This window comes from Marmota monax, unplaced genomic scaffold (genome assembly GCF_021218885.2).
Source record: "Marmota monax isolate L192 unplaced genomic scaffold, Marmota_monax_Labrador192_F-V1.1 WCK01_AAM20220418_F8-fsc00161, whole genome shotgun sequence".
In the NCBI taxonomy this organism is placed as follows: domain Eukaryota; kingdom Metazoa; phylum Chordata; class Mammalia; order Rodentia; family Sciuridae; genus Marmota; species Marmota monax.
Window position 1 is genome coordinate 403,686 of NW_026693511.1, and position 27,357 is coordinate 431,042.

Genomic DNA, 27,357 nt, shown 5'->3' on the forward strand with positions numbered 1-27,357 from the left:
CAAAACCTGAAATTCCTGAGGCAGTTAAGACAATGCCCTACTGGCTATTTAGTTGATTTATAGCATTCAAGACCCTGTGCAGCTTGTCATGTAGGCATTGCAGGGCCTGGACCAATCAGTTTGAATGTAACCCCCTCCTTAGGAATGACCTATCACTCCAGCCTGACCTGTTCCCGCCAATGAATGAACTAATCATGTTTAGGAGTTGTTGTTTTATTTTCCCTCGGTGTATAATGATTTGTTAAAGGAGACTGTGATGTATGTAAAATCACTGCCCTCCCAAAAAAAGTGTACTTAAGCAGTGCTCAGCCCCTGCTCGGGGCTCTGGGCTGTTCTCCCTTCTTGAGTGGGCACGGAGCCCCAGCATGCTAGATCAATAAATCCCCTTCTGCCAATTGCATGAGTGGTCACTTGGTGGTCTCTTTCTCCGACGTTTCGCCAGACCCTTACAAGAACATTTCAATCACAGAAAAAGTTTCTTCTTACTTTATTGGTTGCATTTTTTAAATTGTCATAATATTTGACAAGTGATTTAAATAAATTTATATCTTACAAAAATATACAGAATTGTATGATATGGTACTGTTAATACATGCTTCATTATGCACTATTTAATAATCCAGATATATTTTTTTCCCAGTGCTTGAGATCAAACCCAAGACCTTGCACATACTAGGAAAACACCTTACTACTGAACCACATTCCCAGCACAATGATCAGGATACTCTTTGAGAAAAGTTTTGTTGGACATTTTCATCATTATGAAAACATCATAACATCTATCTGTCCAACTGAGCTAGGATATCACTAGGCAATGTAATCTTATGGGATCATTGTCGTATAGGCAGTTCATTGTTAACAAAAATGTTGTTATATTATGTATCTGTGCAATATTGTACAACAAATCTCTAGGACTTAATCATCTTACATAACTGGAACAATAGCAATCTTTTACTTCCCCTTCATTCCCGCCCCTGGCAACCAGTAGAGTTTATAACAGAGTTGAAACTAAAAAGTGGATTCATGCAGTATTTGTCCTTGTGTGCCTGGCTCATTTCATTTAGTATATTATCTTCAAGTTTTGTCTATATTGTTAAATATCATAAGATTTCCTTATTTTCTAAGGCTACATAATATTCCATTGTATAAATACTGTGTTTTCTTATCCATTCAACTTTTTATGTATATTTAGGTTGTTTTCTTATCTTGGCTACTGTAAATAATACTGCCAGGAACATAAGAGGGCAAATATCTCTTCAAGAACCTATTTAAATTATTTTGGATAAATCCCAAGGATGGGATTTTTAGATTATCTGGTATTTCTTGAGAAATTGTCATGCTACTTTCCTTAGTGGCTATGCCATTTTACTCTTTCAACAATGTAAACAGTGGTGCCAATTCTTCCACATTCTTGTTAACACTTGTTTTTTAAAATAGCATAGCAATTCTAATAGGTGTGACATGATTATCTTATTGTGGTTTTGATTTTCATTTTCCTGGAAGATATTAAGCTCATTCACCAATTTGATGTCTTCCTTAGAGGTTTTTTTTTTAAGTAATCTGGCCTTTTCTTATTTGTGTTGGTTTTTTGGATGAATTTAGTTTTGGGTTTTTATTTCGCTATTGACTTTCAGGCATTTCTTTTAATAGATTGTATATTAACCCCTTATCATACAGATAGTTTGAAAATTTTTCTCCTATAACATATGTTGTCTTTTCACTTTGTTGTTTGCTGTGAAGAAAATTTTAGTTTTAATGTAATTCCTCTTTTTAATTTTTTCTGTTGTTATTTGGGCTTTTGCTATCGTATCTAAGAAACCATTGCCAACACCAGTGTTATTGATATTTCCACTGTTTTCTTCTAGGAGTATTTTTTTAGGTCTTACATTTAAGTTTTGAGTCCATCTTGAGTTTATCTGATATAAAAGTCCAATTTCATTCTTTTGTGTGGATATTCAGTTTTCCAGCACCATTCATTGAAGACTTCACATTTTCTCCATTGTTTTGGGAACCCTTATCTAACATAAGTTGGCTACATATTTCGAGTTTCCCCATTATATTTTTACATCTGTATTTTGGTTTTTACATCTGCATTGGTTCTTACTGTTAGGTCCTTAGGCTAAAGTAACTCCATTTTGAAAATCAGCACCTGCCCACCCAGGCATGACCTTCGAATTAGGCCTGCCCCGAAAACAGTCCCTAACTACCAAAACCACAGCAAAGGAGCCAAATAATAATCACAGGACCAGAAATATAGTTTAAAAGTTTTTTCGAGCAGACTGCTATGCCTTGCAGAAGGCAGCCCTGCTGTGCCTTGCAGAAGACAGCCCGGGAGATATTCTCTGTTGATAAGGCTTTACTTGAATTCAGAGCTGTAAATCTTGTGGAGATTTGCACCAGCTACTACTGTAACACATCTCAATTTTTTGATAGTATTATAACAGTGGTCCACTTCACCTTTTTTTATTATTAGTTGTTCAAAACATTACAAAGCTCTTGACATATCATATTTCATACATTTGATTCAAGCAGATTATGAACTCCCATTTTTACCCTATATACATATTGCAGAATCACATCGGTTACACATCCACTTTTTTACCTACTGCCATACTAGTGTATGTTGTATTCTACTGCCTTTCCTATCCCTACTATCCCCCCCTCCCCTCCCCTCCCCTCCCCTCCCCTCCCCTCCCATCTTCTCTCCCTACCCCATCTACTGAAATTCATTTCTCTCTCTTGTTTTTTTTCCCCTTTCCCCTCACTTCCTCTTACATGTAATTTTGTATAACAATGAGGGTCTCCTTCCTTTACCATGAAATTTCCCCTCTCTCTCTCTTTCCCTCCCCCATCTCATCCCTGTTTAGTGGTGATTTTCTTCTCATGCTCTTCCTCCCTATTCTGTTCTTAGTTGCTCTCCTTATATCAAAGATAACATTTGGCATTTGTTTTTTAGGGATTGGCTAGCTTCACTTAGCATAATCTGCTCTAGTGCCATCCATTTCCCTGCAAATTCCATGATTTTGTCATTTTTTAGTGCAGAGTAATACTCCATTGTGTATAAATGCCACATTTTTTTTATCCATTCATCTATTGAAGGGCATCTAGGTTGGTTCCACAGTCTAGCTATTGTGAATTGTGCTGCTATGAACATTGTTGTAGCAGTGTCCCTATAGTATGCTCTTTTAAGGTCTTTAGGGAATAGTCCAAGAAGGGGAATAGCTGGGTCAAATGGTGGTTCCATTCCCAGCTTTCCAAGGAATCTCCATACTGCTTTCCAAATTGGCTGTACCTATTTGCAGTCCCACCAGCAATGAACAAGTGAACACTTTTCCCCACATCCTCACCGGCACTTGTTGTTGTTTGACTTCATAATGGCTGCCAATCTTACTGGAGTGAGATGGTATCTTAGGGTGGTTTTGATTTGCATTTCTCTGACTGCTAGAGATGGTGAGCATTTTTTCATGTACTTGTTGATTGATTGTATGTCCTCCTCTGAGAAGTGTCTGTTCAGGTCCTTGGCCCATTTGTTGATTGGGTTATTTGTTATCTTATTGTCTAATTTTTTGAGTTCTTTGAATATAGCTCTGAGGCTTCTTTTTAAAAGGGACATGTTTTCCTTTGCCTCTTCTCCCTCTCCTGCCCCATAACCTGTGATCAGGGAACAAAATTACCTTGAGTTATCTGTGCTCCACCAGAAGGAGATGTCTGCCAGAGGATCTAGGAAGTGAATATCTCCCAAATTAACAAGTGAATCCTAATGGACCATCAGGGCACCCTGGGACTCCCTGTCAGGGCACACCTGGAATGTAGCCTTTGAAGAGCTTCTTTAAAAATCCCCCTGATCCTCTTGATGAGCAGAATCACAGCCCCTGGGACAGGAGTCCCCTGTGTTTCTCCTTTGCTAGTAAAGCAATAAAACTTCTTTTTCCTTATTCTCAAAACTGTGTTGTTGCTATTGAATTTGCATTGGGGACAAGGATCGAGTTTTCAGTTACAGTATTGTATTATTTAATTACTAAAACTTTGTAATATACTTTGAAATAGGATATTTTGTGAATTTGGGGGATTATCTTGGTTTTTCATGGTCCCTTTTGGTTTCATGTGAATTTTAAAATTGTATTATTTTTAGTGATATACCTAATAGTGAGGTTTATTTTGACATATTCATAAATGCATGCAACACAGTTTTCTCCAATTCAATCCTCAGTACTTCCCCCATCCTTCCCTCCCTCCTTCTCCCTGATCTTATTTTTCTTGGAGATATATATATATATATATATATATATATATATATATATATATATATAGCAGTCTCTAACTGATTTCATTATAGTTATATAGAAAATTAGAATACTGATCAGTGGAAGAGCAAGCAGTGGAGTTGAGCGTGGCAGTGCAGAATGCAGAGGCTTTGCTTGCCAGTCACCAGACCAAGCTCTGGCCACAGCACAAGGTTACCCCAGTACCCCCTACTTCACCAAACACCTGACAGAATCCATCTTGGAAAACCTTACTCGCCATCTATTGGTGGATGTGGCTACCAGTGGGTTCCCGCGGCTGATCAGGTACCCGGTTTCCATCTCCCCCACCCCCACCTGTGATAACTCAAAACTTTTCTCACAATCTTTTTTTATTGGGGGGGGGGGGCATGGCTATCAATGTGGAGCTGTAATTGTACAGGCACCTGGTTTCCAACTCAGAGAGACTAAAAGCAGGGAGGCTCCAGGCAGAAGCTCAGGCCCTCTCACACTGGTTACCTCCACCACCCTGAGCGCAGAGACTCAAGCTTGGAATAGACAATGCCACCTACTGGAAGAAAAGAAAACAAAATTCTAAGAGACTTTTTTCTTTCTTTCTCTCTCTCTCTCTCTCTCTCTCTCTCTCTCTCTCTCTCTCTCTCTTGTTTTCTCATCCATTCTCCTCTACCCTTCCCGCTCTGGTCCTCACAACACCAAGAACTTTGCATGAAATCGTACTTTAAGAACTGAATCACCAGAATAATATAATATAGAGGAATTGCATATGCCCCCCTCCCCCTTTTTTCCCTCTTTCTCCCTCTCTCTTTTTTCTCTGCTTTTCTTTCCTTTTTATTTTTTTTCCTTCCACCCTCTCTCCCACTTTCAACCTCCTAACTTATACTATTTTTACTTTGGATAATTTTCTAAATACATATAGGAGTTTGATTTTATGCATTCTTTCATAAAATATCTTCTGTTTATTCATTAGAGTTCTCCTCCAAAGTTGCTAAGATAGACTAACCCCATATCCTCACACCTTTTCCCCTTAACATAATGTCCTATGCCCAATCCTCAGTTCTCTAAATGTCACTAGAAATGGTATGCCTTTTATGAAACTAATGACTATATTTTAAATAATAATTGAATACAACATCTCTAGACATAGAGACTAACTATAAATGTATTAATAATGAAAATTTGCTCATAGATGATGAATTGTTGATATTGGGACATGTTAACATTGTCTTTCCCCACAAAGGAGAGATTTTGGAAATATACAAGAGCAATATAAATCTATAGGGGAAAAACAATAACACAACAGTCTAACAGAGCTGGAAAGAAAAGTGATCAACATGAAAAGACAAGGAAAGAAAGGACCACCAACAATGCAAGATAATACAACATTAGAAGAGGTGACATCTACAGCAAAGAATGTCAGATAAAGATTTCAGGATATACATAGGTCAGATGTTCTGGAGTCTCAGGGAAGATATTAGACAACAAAAGAAGACAATGAAAGGTCACTTTGACAAGGAATTACATAAACAAATCCAAGAAGCAAAAGATCAACTCTACAGGGAGATAGATGTTATACAAAACAAAACAAACAGAAATCCTGGAAATGAATGAAATGATAAACCAAATTAAAAACTCAAGTGAGAGTATCAACAGCAGTGTAGGCCACTTAGAAGATAGGACATCAGCAATGAAGACAAAATATATCATCTTGAAAAGAATGTAGACAGCTCAGAGAGACTGATAAGAAGCCAGGAGCAGACCATCTAAGAAATATGGGATAGCATAAAGAGACCAAATTAAAGAGTTATTGGGATAGAGGAAGGTATTGAGGTCCAAACCAAAGGAATGAGTAATGTGTTCAATGAAATAATATTAGAAAACTTTCAGAAATGAAGAATGAAATGGAAATCCAAATCCTAGAAGCCTTCAGGATGCCGAATGTGCAAAATTACAAGAGATCCACACCAAGATACATAATAATAAAAATGCCCAGCATACAAAACAAGGAGAAAATTTTAAATGCCACAAGAGAAGGAAGCAGATTACATATAGGGGTAAACCAATTAGGTTAACAGCTAATCTTTCAATACAGACTCTGAAAACTAGAAGATCCTGGAACAACATATTTCAAACACTGAAAGATAATGGATTCCAACCAAGAATCTTGCATCCAGCAAAAATAAGCTTCAGATTTGAAGATGAAATAAAAACCTTCCATGATAAACAAAAGTTAAAAGAATTTGCAGCTAGAAAACCAGTGCTTCAAAACATCCTTGGCAAAACATTTCATGAAGAGGAAATGAAAAATAACAATGAAAACCAACCGTGTAAGGTAGTACACTAAAGGAAAAAAACTAATCAAAGAGAAAAATCAAGTCAAGTTAAATAACAAAAATAAGCAAATATGGGTGGAAATACAAACCATATCTCAATAGTAGCCCTAAATGTTAATGGCTTAAACTCACCATTCAAAAGTCATAGGCTAGTAGACTGGATTAAAAAAAAAGATCCAACAATATGCTACCTACAGGAGACTCATACACAGATTGAAGGTGAAAGGTTGGGAAAAATCATACCACTCACATGGACCTTGGAAGCAAGCAGGGGTGTCCATACTCATATCAAATAAAGTAGACTTCAAGCCAAAGTTAATCAAAAGGGATAAAGAAGGACATTACATACTACTCAAGGGAACCATACACCAACAAGACATAACAATTATCAATATATATATCCCATATAATGTTGCAGCTTTGTTCATCAAACAAACCCTTCTCAAGTTCAAGAGTCAAATAGACCACAACACAACAATCATGTATGATTTTTAACACACCTCTCTCACCACTGGACAGATCTTCCAAACAAAACTTGAATAAAGAAACTATATAACTCAATAATACAATTAATAAATTTGATTTAATTGACATATATAGAATATATCAACCAACATCAAGTGGATACACTTTCAGCAGCCATGGATCCTTCTCAAAAATAGGTCTATTGCCAGAGGGCAAATCTTAGGAGTAGAGATACTACCATGCATTTTATCTGATCATAATGGATTGAAATTGGAAATCAACGATAAAATAAGGAAGAAAAACTCCTATTATTCATCACATGGAGAATGAATAATATACTACTGAATGAACAATGGGTTACAGAAGACCTCAAGGAGGAAATTTAAAAAAATTTTAGAGGTAAATGAGAACACAGACACAACATACTGAAATCTCTGGGACACTATGAAAGCAGTACTAAGAGGAAAATTCATTGCATGGGGTTCATTCCTTAAAAGAAGAAAAAGCCAACAAGTAAATGACTTCATACTTCATCTCAAAGCCCTGGAAAAAGAAGAACAAATCAGTAGCAAAAGCAGTACAAGGCAAGAAATAATTAAAATCAGAGGTGAAATCAATGAAATCGAAACAAAAGAAACAATTGAAAAAATTGACAAAACTAAAAGTTGGTTCTTTGAAAAAAATAAATAAGATTTACAGACCCTTAGCCATGCTAATGAAGAGAAGGAGAGAGACAACTCAAATTACTAGCATATGGATGAAAAAGGCAATATCACAACAGACTCTACAGAAAATAGGGAGAAGGTGCTGATGGAAAGTCTGGAAGATAAATTCAGCCAATTTCTCAGTATCTTAGGCAAGAATGAGGACACCAAAATTGAAGACATTCCCTCTAAAAACCAGAACAAGACATGGATGCCCTCATTCACCACTTCTGTTTAACGTAGTTCTTGAAACACTGGTCATAGCAATTACATAGATGAAATAAATTAAAGGGATATGTATAGGAAAAGAAGAACTTAAATTAGCGCTATTTTCTGATGATATGGTTCTATATATAGAAGACTCAGGAAATATATCGATATCTATATCCACCAGGAAACTTCTAGAACTAGTAAGTAAATTCAGCAAAGTGGCAGGATATAAAATCAACACCCACAAATCAAAGGCATTTCTATATATCAGTGATAAATCCTCTGAAAAGGAATTGAGGAAAACTACCCCATTCACAATATCCTCAAAAAATAAAATAAAATACTTGGGAATCAACAAAAGAGGTGAAAGGTCTATACAATGAAAACTATAGAACCCTAAAGAGAGAAATAGAAGAAGTCCTTAGAAGATGGAAAGATCTACCTTGCTCATGGATAGGCAGAATTAATATTGTTAAAATGACCATACTACCAAAAGCACTATACAGATTCAATGCAATTCTGATCAAAATCCCAGTGGCATTCCTCATAGAAATAGAAAAAGCAATCATGAAATTCATCTGGAAAAATAAGAGACCCAGAATAGCTAAAGTAATTCTAAGCAGGAAAAGTGAAACAGGTGATATCACTATACCAGACTTTAAACTATACTACAGAGCAATAGTAACAAAAATAGCATGGTACTGGCACCAAAACAGACTGGTAGACCAATTGTACAGAATAGAGGATACAGAGACTAACCCACAAGTATACAACTATCTTATATTAGACAAAGGTGCCAAAAGCATGCACTGGAGAAAGGATAGCATCTTCAACAAATGGTGCTGGGAAAACTGGAAATCCATATGCAACAAAATGAAATTGAATCTCTATCTCTCACCATGCACAAAAGTTAACTCAAAAATGGATCAAGGATCTAGGAATTAAACCAGAGACTCTGCATCTAATAGAAGAAAAAGTAGGCCTTAATCTTCATCATGTGGGGCTAGGCCCCAAGTTCCTTAATAAGATGCCTATAGCACAAGAATTAAATCTAAGAATCAACAAATGGGATGGATTCAAACTAAAAAGTTTTTTCTCAGCAAAAGAAATAATCTGTGAGGTGAACAGGGAGCTTACATCCTAGGAACAAATTTTTACCCCTCACACTTCAGATAGAGCTCTAATCTCTAGGGTATATAAGGAGTGCAACAAGATAAGCACCAAAAAAAGCAAATAATCCCATCAATAAATGGGCCAAGGACCTGAACAGACACTTCTCGGAAGAGGATATACAAGCAATCAACGAATATACAAAAAAATTCTCACCATCTCTAGCAGTCAGAGAAATGCAAATCAAAACTACTCTAAGATACCATCTCACCCCACTAAGAATGGCAGCCATTATGAAGACAAACAACAAAAGTGTTGGCGAGGATGAGGGGAAAAGGTATAGTCATACACTGCTGTTGGGACTACAAATTAGTGCAGCCAATTTGGAAAGCTGGGAATGAAACCACCATTTGATTGAGATATTCCTCTTCTTGGACTATACCCAAAGACCTAAAAACAGTATACTACAGGGACACAGTCACATCAATGTTTATAGCAGCACAATTCACAATAGCTAAACTGTTGAACCAACCTAGATGTCCTTCAGTGGATGAATGGATAAAAAAAAATGTGGCATTTATACACAATGAAATATTACTCAGCACTAAAAAAGAATAAGATCATGGCATTTACAGGGAAATGGATGGCATTAGAGCAGATTATGCTAAGTGAAGTTAGCCAATCCCAAAAAAAACAAATGCCGAATGTTTTCTCTGATATAAGGGAGGTGACTCAAAGTAGGGTAGGGAGGGAGGGCATGGGAGGAAAATTACCTCTAGATAGGGAATAGGGATGGGAAGGGAAGGGAAGAAGAAGGGGGATAGCTAGGATGGTAGAAGGAGAGGGTCATCATTATACAAAATACATGTATGAAGATGTGAATTTGGTGTCAACATACCTTATATACAAACAGAGATATGATAAATGGTGGTATAAAGGTGTATTAAGAATTGTATGCAAAAAAATAAGAGAGCTCATGTATAATGGCATAATTTGGTGTGAACATACTTTATATACAGAGTTACAAAAACTTGTGCTGTGAATGGATAATTATGAATGTAATGCACTCTATTCTTGTCATGTAAGAAATAAATAAAAAGAAAGAAGAAAAAGAAAATTATAATACTTATAGAATACTTAGTGGTATATTCATATATGCACTTAGTATAATTTGATCAACTTATTAAAAATAAAGAGGCTATGGAAGATGGTGGAAGCAGGCTAGGCAGCAGTCCAGATCTCCTCACAACACAGGAGTGAGGAAGTAAAGGAAAAGCAGAATTGAGAGGTGGGTGACAAAATAAATGCACTAAAACTGGTTATTACATAGTCTGAAACCTGAAGAGATTGGGAGATAGGGTACCAGAGTAGAAACAAACACAGAATGCTCTAACCACCCTCAACCCAAACTGGTGGATAAGGATGGAGGGGCATCAGAGAGAATAGGGGAACAGACACTCTCTCAAGCTCACCCACTTGAAAATGGTTGAAAAGACAAACAAAACATAAAGCCCAGAGTAACAAGGGTAACACAAAGGTAAAAACAAATAACCCCATCAGTAAATGGACAAAGGAATTAAACAGACCTTTCTTAAAATAATACAAATGGTTAATAAAGATATGAAGAAATGTTCAACATCTCTAGCAATTAAAGAAAAGAAAATTAAAACTGTACTGAGATTTGATATCACTCTAATCAAAATGGCAATTATCAAGAGAACAAGTAACAATAAATGTTGGTGAGAATGGGGGGAAAGGGTCACATTCATATATTGTTGGTGGGACTGTGAATTGGTGTAACCACTGTGAAAAGCAGTATGGAGATTCCTCAAAAAATCAGAAATGGAGCCACCATTAGACCCAGTTAATGCCACTCCTCATTATGTATGCAAGGGATTTTAAATCAGCATATTATAATGAAGTAGCCACATCAATGATGTTTATTGCAGCACAATTCCCAATAGCTAAGCTATGGAACTAACCTAGGTGCCCTTCACCAAATGAATAGACAAAGAAAATGTGGCATATATACACAATGAAGTATTACTCAGCCATAAAGAAGAATGACTTAATGACATTTGCCAGTTAATGAATGGATCTAGAGATTATCATGCTAAGTGAAATAAACCAATCCCAATAAACTAAATGTTGAATTTTTTCCTGATATGTGGAAGCTAACCCATATAAAGGGCAGGGGATAAAAAAAATAATAGAAGTTCAGTGAGGGGGATAAAGAAAAGAAAGGGGGGATGAGAAAAGGAAAGATAGTGGACGTAACTTTCCTATATACATATACAAATATACCACATTAATTCTCAACATCATTTACCATTACCAGAAATTTTAAAAACAATACCTATAAGTAAATGGCAGAAAAATCAGTAGAGTACAGGGAAGGGAGCAGATGATGTGGGGAGGGGATAAAAAAGGGAGGTGCTGGGGACTGAATTAGACCAAGATATGTTACATGCTTTTATGTCATAATGAATTCTACTGTCCTGTATAACTAAAAATAACAAAAAAAAATTAATGAGAAAAAGTGTAAAAAATGCTATTTCCACATTCCTATGCTGCTTCACATTGTTCTTTAAAGACGGTAATTTTTTTTTTTTTTTTTGGCCTGGTTATCATCTACCTTTCAGTAAAGAAAGTGTCAACTGAATGAATCACCTAAAGAACAAGAAGAATCCTATATCACTTGAATCTTTCCTTTCAGTAAATAAATGAGCTGTATTTCCACATGCTTCAGGAAAACATGTGTGATCAGTTCTCCTAGCCCTTATGATGCTGTCACAATAATGAATTGATGAAAGATAAATTTTGGGAGGGAAAAATCCTAGTTTATTTTTAAAAAGAAAAGTACAAAGTCTACCTTAACAAGAACAAAACTAGCATTAACACCCTAACCATTTTTCATTTTGACTGTAATTCCAAAAATATTAAAAGTAATAGATTAAGAAGTTTAAAAAGTTTCTATTTTTATAAAAATTGTTACTGCACTTTGATAAAGATTTTATTGAATCTGGATTGCTTTGAATAGCTTGGACACTTTAACATTATTAGGTCTTCTAATCAAACAAGTTCTGATGTTTTTGCCCTTTATGTGTGTCCTCTTCAATTTCTTTCATCAAGGTTTTGTAGTTTCATAGCATAAGTCTTTCACCTTAGTAAAAGTTTTTCTTAGTACTTTTTCTTTTCAGTACTATTATAAATGGAATTTTTTAAACTTCCTTTTCAGATAATTCATTTTGAGGCAATAGAATTGCATATTATTTTTGTATATTGATTTTGTATTTTATGTTATAACTTAATTCGTTTACTAGGGATTTGATGGGTTTTTTGTTGTTGTTGTTTGTTTTGTTTTGTTTGTTTGTTTGGGTGTATGTATACAGGCTTTCAGATTTTCTTTTTTCTTTTTTGCAGTGTTGGGGATTGAACCCAGAGCCTTGAACATACTAGAAAAGCACTCTATCACTGATCTATATCCCTAGTCCTGTCTTTAGGGTTTTACAGATGCCATTAGCAAAAATAAACTTAATTCTAGTTTTCTGGTATGGATTTTTTTTTCTTGCCTGATTAATCTGGCTAGGTCTTACAGCATTTAGTCAAATGAAAATGGAGTAGGAATCTTGATCTTAGAGGAAAAACTTCCAGTTTTCTACTGTTGAGAATGTTTATTGTGGACTTTTCAACTATAGCACATTTTTATGTTGAAATAATTTCCACCTACTCATAGTTTTTGAGAGTTACTATAACAAAGATGTGGTAAATTTTGATAAATGTATTATTTATCTATGGAGATGATCATGTGTTTTTTTTTTTTTTGCTTCATTCTGTTAATGTAATATATCATATTAATTAATCATGTTTCCTATTGGTGGATTATAATTATACATAACAGTGGGATTTGTTATTCTTACATGGAAATAATTTGGTCAGTTTCATATCCCAGTACTTCTTATTTTCCTCTCCCTGATTCCCTTGCTTTACTCTATTTGTCTGTCTTCTATTTTTATATATTTTTGATTATTATAATTACATATAAAATGTATTCATGTGGTTTAGTCATACATGGGCATAGCATGATTTGCTTAATTACACTCCCCAGTACTTCTCCATGCCTTCCTTTCTTCCCTCCCTCTAGATTCCCTTCCACTAATCTGTTGGTCTCCCTTCTACTTTCGTGAACTTCCTTTTTAAGCCTTTTATCTTTCTCTCTAGCTTCCAATTATGAGATAAAACTTCAATTCTTAATTTTCTGAGTCATTTATGTCTTATGTCATTTATGTCTTATGTCATTTAGCAAGATGTTCTCCAGATCCATTTTAACCAGCAAATACATGATTTCATTCTTCTTTATGGCTGAGTAAAATTCTATTGTGTGGGCTGGGGTTGTGGTTCAGTGGTAGAACCTAGCATGTGTGAGACGCTGGGTTCAATCCTCAGCACCACATATAAATAAATAAAGTCCATTGACAACTAAAAAATTATTTTAAAAAAACTATCATGTATATACCATATTTACTTTATTCATTTGTTGACAGGAACTTGAACTGGTTCTATAACTTGGTTATTGTGGTTTGTGTTACTATTAAACATGGGTATACATCTCTCACTATAGCATGCTGATTTTAGTTCTTTTGAATATATACAAAGGGATGGAATAGCTGGTTCATATGGTGGGTTCATCCCTAACTTTTTAGGAATTTTCATACTTATTTCCAAAGTATACTAATTAAAATCCCCCCAACAATGGTGTAAGTTTTTGTTTTTCATTTTTCCACACATCACTGAAAACATTTATTGTTATTTTATTGTTTTGGTTGTTGTCGTTGTTGTTTTTGGCAGAGAGCGGGGGACTGGGAATTGAACTTGACCACTGAGTCAAATTCACATTCCCAGTGTTATTTTGTATTTTATTTAGAGACAGGGTCTCACTGAGTTGCTTAGTACCTCCCTTTAGCTGAGGTTGGTTTTGAACTCACAATTCTCCAGATCATTGTGTTTCTAACTTGAGTGAGAAGAAATCTCAATGTAGTTTTGATTTTTGTTTATCTGACTGATAAGGATGTTGAACATTTCTTTCTCATATACTTGTTGTCCACTTTTACTGCTTTTGAAAAATATGTTCTTTTTGTTTGTATTCCCAGTCATTGATTGGGGTTATTTATTTGTTTTCTTGTGGTTTCTTTTCTCTTTTTCTTTTTTTAAAATTCTTTATATATTCTGGATATTACTCTTGTTCTAGAAGAATATCCATCAAAGATTTTTCTGCCTTTCTGTAGGCTCCTTGGGCTTCAGGACTTTTATTAAGCAAGTCAATGCCAGGTCAATATGTTAAAATGTTATTGACCATGTTTTCTTCAGCATTTGCAAAGTTTTTGGTCTAATTCCTTGGTCTCTGATCCACTTCAAGTTGATTTTTGTGCAGGGTAAAAGATAGGGATCTAGTTTCATTCTAGATTCATATGGATATCCAATTTTCTTAGACCATTTGTAAAAAAAGAATGTCTTTTCTCCAACATAATTTTTGGCACTTTTGTCAAGGATCAGATTACTATATTTATGTGAATTTGTCTCTGTGTCTCTTATTCTATTCTATTAGTCTTCATATCTATTTTTCTGCCAAGACCATGCTTTTTTGTTATTATAGCTATGCAGTATAATTTGAGATCAGAAACTATGATCTCAGTGTTGCTCTTATTGCTCCAAATTGCTTTGGATATTCTAGGTCTTTTATACTTATATTTAAATTTTAGGACTTTTTTCTAGTTCTGTGAATAATGAGGATTACATTGAATCTGTGGACTGCTTTTGGTAATATGTCATTTTGACAATATTAATTCTACCTATTCAATAACATGGGAGGTCTTTCCATCTTCTAGAAATCTTCAATTTCTTTCTTTAGTGTTCTGTAGTTTTCATTGTAGAGGGTTTTCACCTCCTTGATCCCTCGTGTTTCATTTATTTCTGTGGCTATTGTGAAAGAAATTGATTTACTAGTGTCTCTCAGCATGTTCATTATTGGCATACAGGAAAGCTATTGAATTAGTATGTTGATACTATCCTGCTACTTTGCTGAATTTGTTTATTAGTTCTAGAAGTCTGGTGGAAATTTTTCAGGTCTTTTAAGTATAAATCAGTCATCTGTAAAAAGAGATTATTTGATTTCTTCTTTTCATATTTGTAAAAAAAACCTTTAATTTCCTTCGCTCAATTTAAAATTTCAGGTAGTGCTTTGAATAGGAGTGGTGACAGTATGTATCTTGTCTTGTTCCTGATTTTAGAGAAATTACTTTCAGTTTTTCTTCATTCAGTATCATGCTGGCTTTGGGTTTGTCATGCACAGTCTTTATGATGTTTAAGTAAGTAACTTCTATCCCCAGTTTCATTAGTGGTTTTTGACATAAATGTGTGGTTAATTTTGTAAAAGCCTTTTTCTGCAACTACTGAAATTATCATATGATCTCTGTTCCTAATTCTTTTTGTATGATGAATTGCACTTACTAATTTGCATATGTTGAACCAACCTTGCATCTCTAGGATGAAAAAAAATTGCATCCAATCTTCTTAATGTATTTCTGAATTCAGATTACTAATATTTTAAGGATTTTTGTATTTTTAACATTTTTTGAAAGTATCAAAAGAAAAGAGAATTTTCACAAATAAGGGAACTTCATGAAGCTATCAGGAGAAAACTTTCAGGATAAAAAGGAGTGGGATATTACATTTGAAATGCTAAGGTGGGAAAAAACTCTCCCAATGAAGAAACAAGGCAAAAAATGTTTTTCTTCAAAAATAGATTAAAAAGTAAAGAATTTCCCAAATAAAAATTAAATGAGTTAATCAGCACTACCTTCCTTATAAGAAACACTAAATGGAGTTTTTTTATTTAAAATTTTAAAAAAATTAAAATCAAACATCAACATGAAACATATAAAAATATAAAATTTTGTTAGTAAAGGTAAATATATAGAGAGAAATACAGAAAACTGTAATACTATAATGGTAAATATGTCACATTAATTCTATTATAAAATTTGTAAGACAAAAGTATCATAATAACTATAACTATGAAATATATAATTAAATAACAATATGAAAATATGTAAATTGTGACATGAATACCAAAGTCTGTGTAGGCAGCAGTAAAATTATAGAGTTTTGCCCTGTCATTGAAGTCGTTATAACTTTTAAATACATTGTTTTAACTACAACAGGTTTTATGTAAGTTCCATGGTAATCACAAAGTAAATACCTCTAGAAAAAAATGTGGGATAAAGAATAAACCTCTGTATACTGCTGGTGGGAATGAAAAACAGTTCAGCTACTATGAATATTTCACCAAAAAATAAAAATAAAAAATAGAACTACCATGTGATTCAATAATTGTTCCAAATTGAATATTTATCCAAAAAAATTGAAATCAGGATCTCAAAGAGATATTTTTATTCCCATATTCATCACAGTACTATTCATAATACTCAAGATTTTAAAAAAACCTTAATATTCACTGTTGGATAAAGAAAATGTGATATATGCATATGATAGAATATTATTCAACCATAAAATGAAGGAAATATTGTCATGAATAAACCTTAAAGACATTTTACTAAGTGAAATAAGCCAGTCACAGAAGTACACATACTACATGACTTGACTTATAGGAGGTATCTAAAATAGTCACATTCATAGATGCAGAAAAGTAGAATGGAAATTGTCAGAAGCTAGGATGAGGGAAATGGAGAATTCCTATTCAACAGGTATGAAGTCTCCATTATGCAAAGTTAATAAATTCTAGTTATGTGTTTCACATTGAGCATATCATTAGAAATACTATATTGTACTCTTCAATTTTTTATTAAGGGAATAGATCTCATGTGTTTACCAAAATAAAATGGTGGGGGGGGCGGGGTAATCTTAAATTTCTGGAGTTTGACAGAGATCTCAGATATGTAATAATTAATTCCATTCCTCATTGCTTATGCATTGTTCCTTAGGGGTGGGGGAATATTAAACACTTATCAATCCCAGGCACTTTGCCTCTGAGCTGAGCAGGTTTTTACCACATTAGCAAGAGATCCTTAGCACAAAACGAGAGGGACCCACACACTTGGGTAGAAAATTATCATCACATATGAGAAATGTTCACTACAGCTGAGGTTGAACTCAGAATAGGATAGAAATCTCCTCTAGCAGCTGAAGGCAAAGCAGTGAGGGACACCAAACCACACCACTAAACAGATAGGAAATAAGGCCCACACAAGGAGTCTACACTGGATTAGAATTCTTGTGCCCCATGAAGCATATCTCTAGTAACTCTTTGTAGGCAAAGTTCCTACAGTCCCCACAAGGGTGAGCATAAGTTAATTATCAGAGTCACTGCTCTCAGGGAAGTCCAAAGCTATGGTCTTCTTCAGGGTGCATTTGCAATTCATTAGTCAGGGACCATTTTGCCATAAGCAATGTTACCTAGCATCATACCAGATTCATTACTGTATTCACTATACGTTGCAACAAATTACCACATATCAAATAGTTGAAAACAATATATTTGCATTTATTCTATCACAATTTCTGTGGAATCTTGGCATGGTTTACTTGGATCTTTGGATACACACACACACACCAGGGATTGAACTTGGAGGCACTCAGCCACTGAGCCACATCCCCAGTGCTATTTTGTATTTTATTTAGAGACAGGGTCTCACGGAGTTGATTAGTGACTTGCCATTGCTGAGACTGGCTTTGAACTTGCTTTCCTCCTATCTCAGCCTCCCAAACCACTAGGATTACATAAAGTCATGTGCCACAGTGCCCGGCTTAGTTGGATCTTTTATGTGGGGGTCTCTCACAAGTTTCCAAGTGAGGCCTGGGTCTCATCTGAGGCTTCACTGAGAATTTCATGTGGTTGTTGGCAACACTCACTGCCTTGCAGGTTTGGCAGCCAGAGGCTGCCCTCAGTTTCTTGTCACATGTACCTCTCCACATGGCAGCTTACCTCATCAAAGCCATCAAGAGAGAAAGTCAACCGAGAGAGTCTACTGCCAAGATGGTCATTACAATTTTACGTAAAATAATCATAGAAAAGACACGTCCTCATCACCATTCTGATAATATCGGGCTAGAATCAAGTCAGAGGTCCTGCTCATGTTCATTGGGCAGGGATTACACAAGGGTGTGAATACCAGAAGGTGACGATAACCAGGACCTCCTGAGAGTCTTCATAAGATTTCTAAAGGTACAAAGATGAAAAGGTGACTCAAGGAAAATCTGTCCTTAGAGAAGGAGAAAGGGTTTTATTAACCCTTTATGCACAAAGTATTTAGAGAAAACATGAATAATCTCTCTTTTTCCCTTCCAAACTCCTCAGTACCCTGCCCCCCCCCAGGAATTAGTAGTAGCCAATAATATTTGTTGAGTTGGTAGCCTTCCTTAAATTCTCTATGCTTGTACATCATGTTAGATATATTGAATTTAAATGTATTTAATAGTGTTTTATTTACAGAAGAGTTTAGATCATCAGTCACATTATTTTTAAAGATTTTTATCTTTTCTACTTGAAATAATTTCAAACTTACAAAAATGTGAAATTAGCACAGAGTTCCCTTCTACCCTTCACATAGCTTTTTTAAACCTCAGCATATTATTTAACCATAGAACAATGCTCAAGATCAGAAAAATAATGTTGACACAGTTTTATTAATGAATATACAAATCTTATTCACATTTTTTTTCAGTTGTCTTACTAATTCCCTTTTTCTGGTCTAAGAATAAATCTAGGATCATACATCACAATGCATGTCATTTTCTGCCTACTAAGTCTTCTCCAGTCTGGGGCAGTTTCATAGTTTTGATAGTCTTGAAGAGTTCCATCTATTTATTGTTTATATCATGTCCTTAATTTTGGGTCTGCCTGATATTTCAAAATTCAAGTTAGGTTATGGAAAAAGACCACCAAACACAACAACAACAACAACCCAGAAATGATACTGTTTCCAAGGCATTCAATTAGAAGGCTTATAATGACACTATGTCTCATTATTGATCATGATAGTTTTAATTACTTAAAGTGGTGTCTTGTCAGAGTTCTCTGTAGAACTATTATTTTTCCTTTTGTAATAAATCATATATTATGAGAACTTTGTAATGGACTTTATCTTATGCTCTGAAACTATATAAAAATTTTATCACCATGATTTAAGACCCTAATGTAGTATCCTATGATAACATTTGACTAAAGCAATTTTTACCATGATATTTTTCAAATGTTAATGACATAGTTCCATAATTCTATACTTAGATTTCTACTGTAATAAATATTTTCTCAACTGAAAGCATTTCTTTAAAATCGGGGACAAGACAAGGATGTCCACTTCACCACTCCCATTTAATATATTACTAGAAATTGTAGCCAGAACAACTGGGCGAGAGAAGGAAATACAATGGATAAGTATAGGAAAGGAAGATGCCAGAGTCATTATCACTCTTTTTAGGTGATATATACCTAGAATGGCTCCCAGCATAGAAGTTTAAAAAAAAAAAAAACTCCTCCAAAAGATGGCTAGAGCTAATGAACAAATTTGCCAAAGTAGCAGTTTACAAAATCAACATAAAAAAAATCAGTAGCTTTCCTATATACCAAAAATAAAATGGCTAAGAAAGAAATCAGGAAAATAATTTATTTCCAAAACAAACAAACAAACAAAAAAATGTAGGAATAAATCTAACCAAGGAGGCGAAAGTGTTCTACAGTAAAAACCATAGAATATTTTTTTTTTTTTTTTTAATTTTTTATTGTGGGTTGTTCAAAACATTACAAATTTCTTGACATATCATATTCCACACTTTGATTCTAGTGGGTTATGAAAAAACCATAGAATATTGAAAAAAAAAAATTGAAGAAAACCTCAGAAGATGGAAAGATGTTCAAGGCAAGGCAGAATTAATGTTGTTAAAATGACCATACTACCAAAAGCAAATTTTGGATTCAATGCAATCCCAATCAAAATACCAATGACATTCTTCACAGAACTGGGGTGGGGTTGGGGGGCACTCCTAAAATTTATTTGGAAGACAAAAAGACCCAGAATAGCCATAGCAATTCTAAGCCAAAAAAAAGCAATGCTGGAGGCCCTCACAATACCTGACTTCAACTTATACTACAGAGCCTCAGTAACAAAAACTTCATGGTACTGGCATAAAAAACAGACATATGGACCAATGGTACAGAGTAGAAGACACAAACCAAACCCACACAGATAGAGTCATCTGATCCTTGACAAAGGTGCCAAAAACATAGGAGAAAAGGTAGCCTTTTTAACAAGTGGTGCTAGGACAACTGGTTATCCATGTATAGAAGAATGAAACTAGACTCTGTCTCTCATACTGCACAAAAATCAACTCAAAATGGATCAAAGACCTTGGAAGTATATCAGACACTCTGCAACTCCTAGAAGAAAACAAAGTGTCCACTCTAGCTTTTAAGCACAGGCAACAACTTTCTCAGTAGGAACTCTAAAACTTAAAAAATAATGCTAAGAGTTAATAAAAGGGACATTATCAAATTAAAAAGTTTCTGCATATCAAAGGAAACAATTACAAATGTGAAAAGAGAACCCACAGAATGGAAGAAAGTCTTTGCTACGTACTCTTCTCAGAGGATTAAATATTTAGAATATATAAAGAGCTCAAAAAACTTTACATCAAAATCAAATAACCCAATTAATAAATGGGCAAATGAATTAAACAGATACTTCTCAAAAAAGGAAATATAAATGGCCAACAAATATGAAAATTGTTCATTATCATTACCGAATAGGGAAATGCAAATCAAAAAACTACACTGAGTTTTCATTTCACACTAGTCAGAATGGCAGTCATTGAGAATATAAACACTAATAAATGCTGGAGAGGATGTGAAGGAAAATGAACAATTTCAAACTGATGGTGGGACTGTAAATTAGTACAGCCACTGTGGAAATCAGCATGGAGGCTCCTCAAAAGACTCGGCATGAAACCATCACATGACCTAGCTATACCACTCCTTGGTATACATCCTGAAGAAGTAAAGTTATCTTATTATAGTGATACACACATACCCATGATAATAGCAGCACAATTCACAATAGTCAAACTATGGAATCAGCCTAGGTATCCATCAATGGATGAATAGATAAAGAAAATGTGGTATACATACACATTGGAGCTTTATTAAGCCATAAAGAAAAATGAAATAATGGCATTTGCAGGAAGATGGATGGAACTAGAGGTTATCATGTTAAGAGAAATAAGTCAAACTCAGAAGGTTAAAGATTGTAAGTATTCTCTCATATATGGAAGCAAAAAGAAAAAAAAGTTGGAGGAAGATCTCATGAAAATCAAAGGAACATCAGTAGGGGGAGGCAGAAAGTGAGCAAGAAGTGCTGGGGAATGATATTGGCCAAATTATATGGTTATATTGTGTACATGTACAAATATGCTACAATAAATCCCATCATTATGTTTAACTATAGTGCATCAATAAGAAATGTGTGTAAAAAAATAATAGCCTCACAAAATTAAAGAACAACAACAAAATTGGGACATTTAAAGTAATATCAACAATTTTTATAAATCAAAACTATTGAGAACATATTATTGCCATAAGAATGGAGAAAAATACTTTTGGTACAGAATTCAAAGTCTAGAAACTGGTTTACATGTACAGAAATACCTGATGTATTACAACAGTTTTCCTTTACCACTGAGCTACATCCCCAGTTTAGCTCCCAGTGCTATACTTTTTACTCCTCAGAATCTCCCTAAATTAATGAGCCTGGTTTCAAGCTTGCCATCCTCCGGCCTCAGCCTTCTGAATAACTGGGATTTATAGGCAAGGACCACAGTGACTGGCAGATTTCTTAGTATCCAAATCTCTCTAGGAGAAAGAAAGATAATCCAATGGAAGAAAAACCACAGAGACAATTCTCAGATGAGGAAATGTGCATGTCAACCATGTTGGTAATCAAGAAAATGCCAAGTAAACAACAAATAATAGTGAAATAATTTTATCAAAGTACAGCACAGAAGTGCAAGCCAGGAATACATGAGAAAAGACCCTATTCCTTTCTTGTGTGGGAATTGCTATAATCTTTGTGAGACAGAATCTGGCAGCACCTAAGGACACAAAACAAACACTTTGATCTATTAATCACATATGGGTGGATCTATCCCACAAAACACACAGTTCCAATATATTAGGATTCATGTGCCATGATTTTTATCCCAGACTCAGATTCTACATAGTAAATGTTTGACTATGAAGTGCACTCCTTAAGACCAATGTAGGGATGTAAGCTAATAATATAGAAAATGCATTTTGCAAATTTTAGTGATCAATATTAAAACACATGGCAATGTGGAAACCCTGTGGGATTTCCAACAGTGTCTCTTTTCTACCCTGACTCCTAACTGTCCTCTGAATCTGTGTCCTCACAGGACAACACTCCAAGGAATTAACAAGGGAACAACCACATAAGAGAGAAATCCTGCTTCCTCAGTTCAGAATAGGCACCCTGGAGGGCTGCTCCTGGAACTCTGACTACCAGTCTGTTGCTGTTTCTCTTGAGTACTAATTACTCCCAGAAAGTTCGGAGTGGGGACAAGAAAAGTTATGTCCTGGAGGAAGAGACAGCCCTGTTTGCATCTGCAGGAGTCCCAAAGCTGGTCATTAGTTGCCTATCTCTGCTGGCTTTGTTATCTCAAGGAGGCTTGTCTGCCAGTAGGTGCTTGGGGAACTTGGAGGCTCTGGGGTGCTTCAGGAACTTGTAGCCACAGGGGACCGTAGGAGCCTTTGTTAAATCTCTTCTAGTAGATAAGGAATGGATGGATTTGGGGAATTAAATCTAAGAGAAAAGATGGAGTAATTATGTGCCAAGAGAAACAGAGGTTGTAGAGGATACTTTCCTTAGAGACTCATACCTTTGTGCTAATGATGCCAAAGTTGGTGAGCAGGCTTTTTTTATTTTATTTTATTTTAATTCTAATTAGGTATATATGACAGCAGAATGCATTTTGATTCATTGTATATAACTGAAGAGCAGCTTTTCATTTCTCTGGTTGTACATGATGTAACGTTGCACCATATGCAGTCATACATGTACCCCTTCCAGGTCAGTATTCTTACCTTGATTAATGGGGAAGACATATAAATTTCATAGGATTTCCTCTCCACCACCCTAACCTAACATGAATTCTTATTCCATATCCTACCCCCTTCACCATTACCTCACTGACTAATATATTAAAAAATGTATTTGGAAGTTAATTACCAATAATTAGGGCAGCATATTCTTTTCAGAAAATAAGATGCAAAGAAAGTCCTAAGTTAGTGTGATGAGTGAGTTATCTAGTACTTAGCCAAGGTTAATTCTATCAGAACCTGTGTCTATCCAGAGAGGCAGGAAGACATAGGGAATGGTCAGATGACATGAAGACACCATTCCATATCTTGCCTGTTATGTCACAAGTGATTCCATCTTCAAAATACCTCTCTTGTGTAAAGTGGCCTGAAACTACAGAAGGGCTTAGCACTGTTGAAATAAAAACTGTGCTAGTGGGAGTCTGTGGTATGGCTTTGTCATCTGGCTAAATAAAATCATCATAACTTGATGAAACAGCAAAATAGGCTTCAAAGAAACTCTAAAATACTAAAAAATTTAACATGTAGTAAATGTAGCTTTAAGTAACTTCTTGTGTTTGAATAACTAATAATTTACAAAAATAGTAACATGTAATAATATATCATAAAATAAATTCTAGTTGGATTAAAGAATAAGATACAACCAAGGAAACCAAAGAAAAAATAGGGAGTATTTAACTCATATCTTTTTTGTGTTTTTATTCTTTTTAAAAATTTTATTAATTAGTTACACATGACAGTAGAATGCATCTTGATATATCATACATAAATGGGGTATTATTTTTCTCAGTCTTCTGGTTGTACATAATGTATACTCACACAGGTCATGTAATCATATATGCACATAGGGTAATAATGTCACATTCATTCTTCTATTATTCCTACCCCCATACTTCCTCAATTCCCTTCACTCCCTTCTGTCTAAATCAAAGTACCTGTATTTTTCCCTAGCACCCCACCTTATTGGGAATTAGTATTTGAATATCAGAGAAAAAAATTCCGCCTTTGGTTTTGGGGTGGGCTTAGTTCATTCAGCATGATACTCTCCAGTTCCATCCCTTTATGCACAAATGCCAGAATTTCATTCTTCTTTAAGGCTATATAATATTCCATTGTGTATATAAATTACATATTCTTTATCCATTCATCTGGTGAAGGACGCCTAGTTTAGCTATTGTGAATTGAGCTGCTATAAATATTGATGTGGCTGTGTCACTGAAGTATGCAGATTTTAAGACCTCTGGGTATAGACCAAGGAGTGTGGTAGGACTACCAATCTATAGTCCCTCCAGCAATGTTGAATGTACCTCTTTCCCCACATCCTCACCAACACTTATTGTTGCTTGTACTCTTGATAACTGCCATTCTGACTGGAGTTAGATAAAATCTTACACTAGTTTTGATTTGCATTTCTATAATTGCTAGATATGTTGAACATTTTTTCATATATTTGTTAATTGATTATGTATCTTCTTCTGAGAAGTATCTGTTCAGTTCCTTGCCCATTTATTGATTGGGTTATTTGTTTTTTTTGGTGTTAAGTTTTTTGAGTGCTGGAAATTAGTGCTCTGTCTTCTGTGTGTGTGCTAAAGACTTTCTCCCATTCTGTAGGCTCTCCTTTCTCATTGTTGTTTATTTTGCTGAGAAACAGCTTTTTAGTGTAAATCCATCCCATTTATTGATTCTTGATTTTATTTCTCGGGCTTTAAGAGTTTTGTTAAGCAAGTCAGTTCCTAATCCAACGTGGTGAAGATTTGGGCCTACTTTTTCTTCTATTAGGTGTAGGGTCTCTGATCTAATTCCTAGGTCCATGATCCACTTTGAGTTGAGTTTTATGCATGGTGACAGGTAGGAGTTTAGTTTCATTTTGCTGCTTATGGATTTCCAGTTTTCCCAGCACCATTTGTTGAAGAGGCTATCCATTCTCCAATGTATGTTTTTGGCACCTTTGTCTAGTACGAGATAATTGTATTTATGTGGTTTTATCTCTGTATCTTCTATTCTGTACCTTGGTCTACAAGTCTATTTTGGTGCCAGTACCATGCTGTTTTGTTACTATAGCTCTGTAGTATAGTTTAAGGTCTGATATTGTGATGTTTCCTGCTTCTCTTTTCTTGCTCAAGATTCCTTTGGCTCTTCTGAGTCTCTTATTTTTCCAAATGAATTTCATGATTGCTTTTTCTATTTTTATGAAGAATGTCAATGGGATTTTAATAAGAAATGCATTAAATCTGCATAATGTTTTTGGTAGTATGGCCATTTTGACAATATTAATTCTGCCTATCCAAAACATGGGAGGTCTTTCCATCTTCTACATCTTAAATTTCTTTATTTAGTGTTCTGTAGTTTTCATTGTATAGGTCTTTCACCTCTTTTTTTTTTTTTTTTTTCAGATTGATTCCCAAGTATTCCATTTCTTTTGAGGCTATTGTGAATGGGATAGTTTTCCTAATTTCTCTTTCAGTGGATTCATCACTGATGTATAGGAATGTGTTTGATTTATAGTTGTTGATTTTATATCCTGTTACTTTTCTGAATTAATTTATTGGTTATAAGTTTTTTGGTGGAATCTTTGGGATCTCCTAAATATAGAATCATGTTTTCCCAAATAGTGATAGTTTGAGTTCTTCTTTTCCTATTCATATCCCTTTAATTCTTTCTTTTAATTGCTCTGGCTAGAGTTTCCAGGACAATGTTAAATAGAAGTGGTAAAAGAGGGTATCCTTTTCTTGTTACAATATTTAGATGGAAGGCTTTCAATTTTTCCCCATTTAGAATGATATTGGCTTTGGGTTTAGCATATATAGCTTTTACAGTGTTGAGGCATGTTTATACTATCCCTAGTTTTTTTAGTATTTTGAACATGAACGTGTGGTATTTTTGTCAAATGCTTTTTCTGCATCTATTGAGATGATCACATGATTCTTGTCTTTAAGTCTATTGATTTAACTCATACCTTAATAGAAAAACCTAGGTCAAAAGTAAAAAATAAAAAGAGAGAGAGAGGAAGAAAGAAGAGGATGAAAAAGAAGAGGTGGAGACATAAATGAGATATCGTATTTAATAATTACATAACATTTTAAACTTCTGTACACTGAAAAATTCTGGAATACATGGGAGAAATTATTCATTTCTTTATATGCAAAAACTCATCTAAATCAATAAGTAACCTATAAGCAATCTAAAAGAAATACAGTTGAAATACAAGAATAGAAAATAATAAAGGAAGAATTTTGCAATGATGGTAAATGTATGAAAAGCAAATTCATTACTGATTACTTAGAAGAGAATGACTAGATGTTGCCTATAAAATATCAAAATTCAAACAGTGCATTAATATTCAGCACTCATGAGAATGAAGACAATAACCCCCATAATGAACTACTGGAAAATAGAGTAGAAATGACCTCATGCTTCTCCTGCCTCTGGAGAAACAGAGAGCATGTGCTAACTGAAGAGCAACTTGCTACTAAGAGGAAGGTAAAAGAAGGTCTTGGAATATATTAGTTCAGTTTTTCTTGGAAAATTTACCAATTACACATGCCATCCCTTGCCCACACCTCCTTTAGAGAGAAGTAAATGAGGCTAGAAGAAGACTGAGGTGATATAGTGGGAAATGCCATCTCTGAATGAAAAGAAGCATCTAGAATTGGGGAGAAGTACCCCACTCCAATAACAAACAGTCCATTGTTTCTTCCCTACCTCTGTTTACTCATATTAATTTTTCTTGCTGAATAAAAAGTATCACAAATTAAAAACCAAATTAAAACAGCACCCAATTATTATCTCACAGCTTCTGTTGGTCAAGAATCTGGGCATGGCTCAACTGTGTCCTCAATAGGCTGCAGTCATGGTTTCTCTCAGGGATTGGTTCTTATCTGGAGATTCAAATGGTGATAAATCCTCTTTCAAAGTCACTTTTATTATTAGCATAATTCAATACAGAGAGTCCCAGTTTCTTAATGGTTATTGGTGGAAGCCACCCTAAGGTCTCAGAGGTTGCCTACAGTCCCTTCACATCTGACCTTCTTCATTGGCCCTGTCATAACATACAGCTTCTTTTCAAAGCCAGCATGAAATAAAGAAAATGAAAT

The 27,357-nt window shown here is 34.8% G+C and overlaps 1 protein-coding gene across 1 annotated transcript in view; it reads left to right on the forward strand.

The window, feature by feature from the left end:
- Positions 1 to 22,697, forward strand: part of LOC124102240 (olfactory receptor 6C74-like) — a 63,513-nt gene extending 40,816 nt beyond the window's left edge. Inside the window, exon 3 of the mRNA XM_046458457.2 lies at positions 22,561 to 22,697. Coding sequence (XP_046314413.2) covers positions 22,561 to 22,697 — 137 coding nt within the window. The remainder of the gene's footprint in view (positions 1 to 22,560) is intronic.
- Positions 22,698 to 27,357: the final 4,660 nt, after the last annotated feature.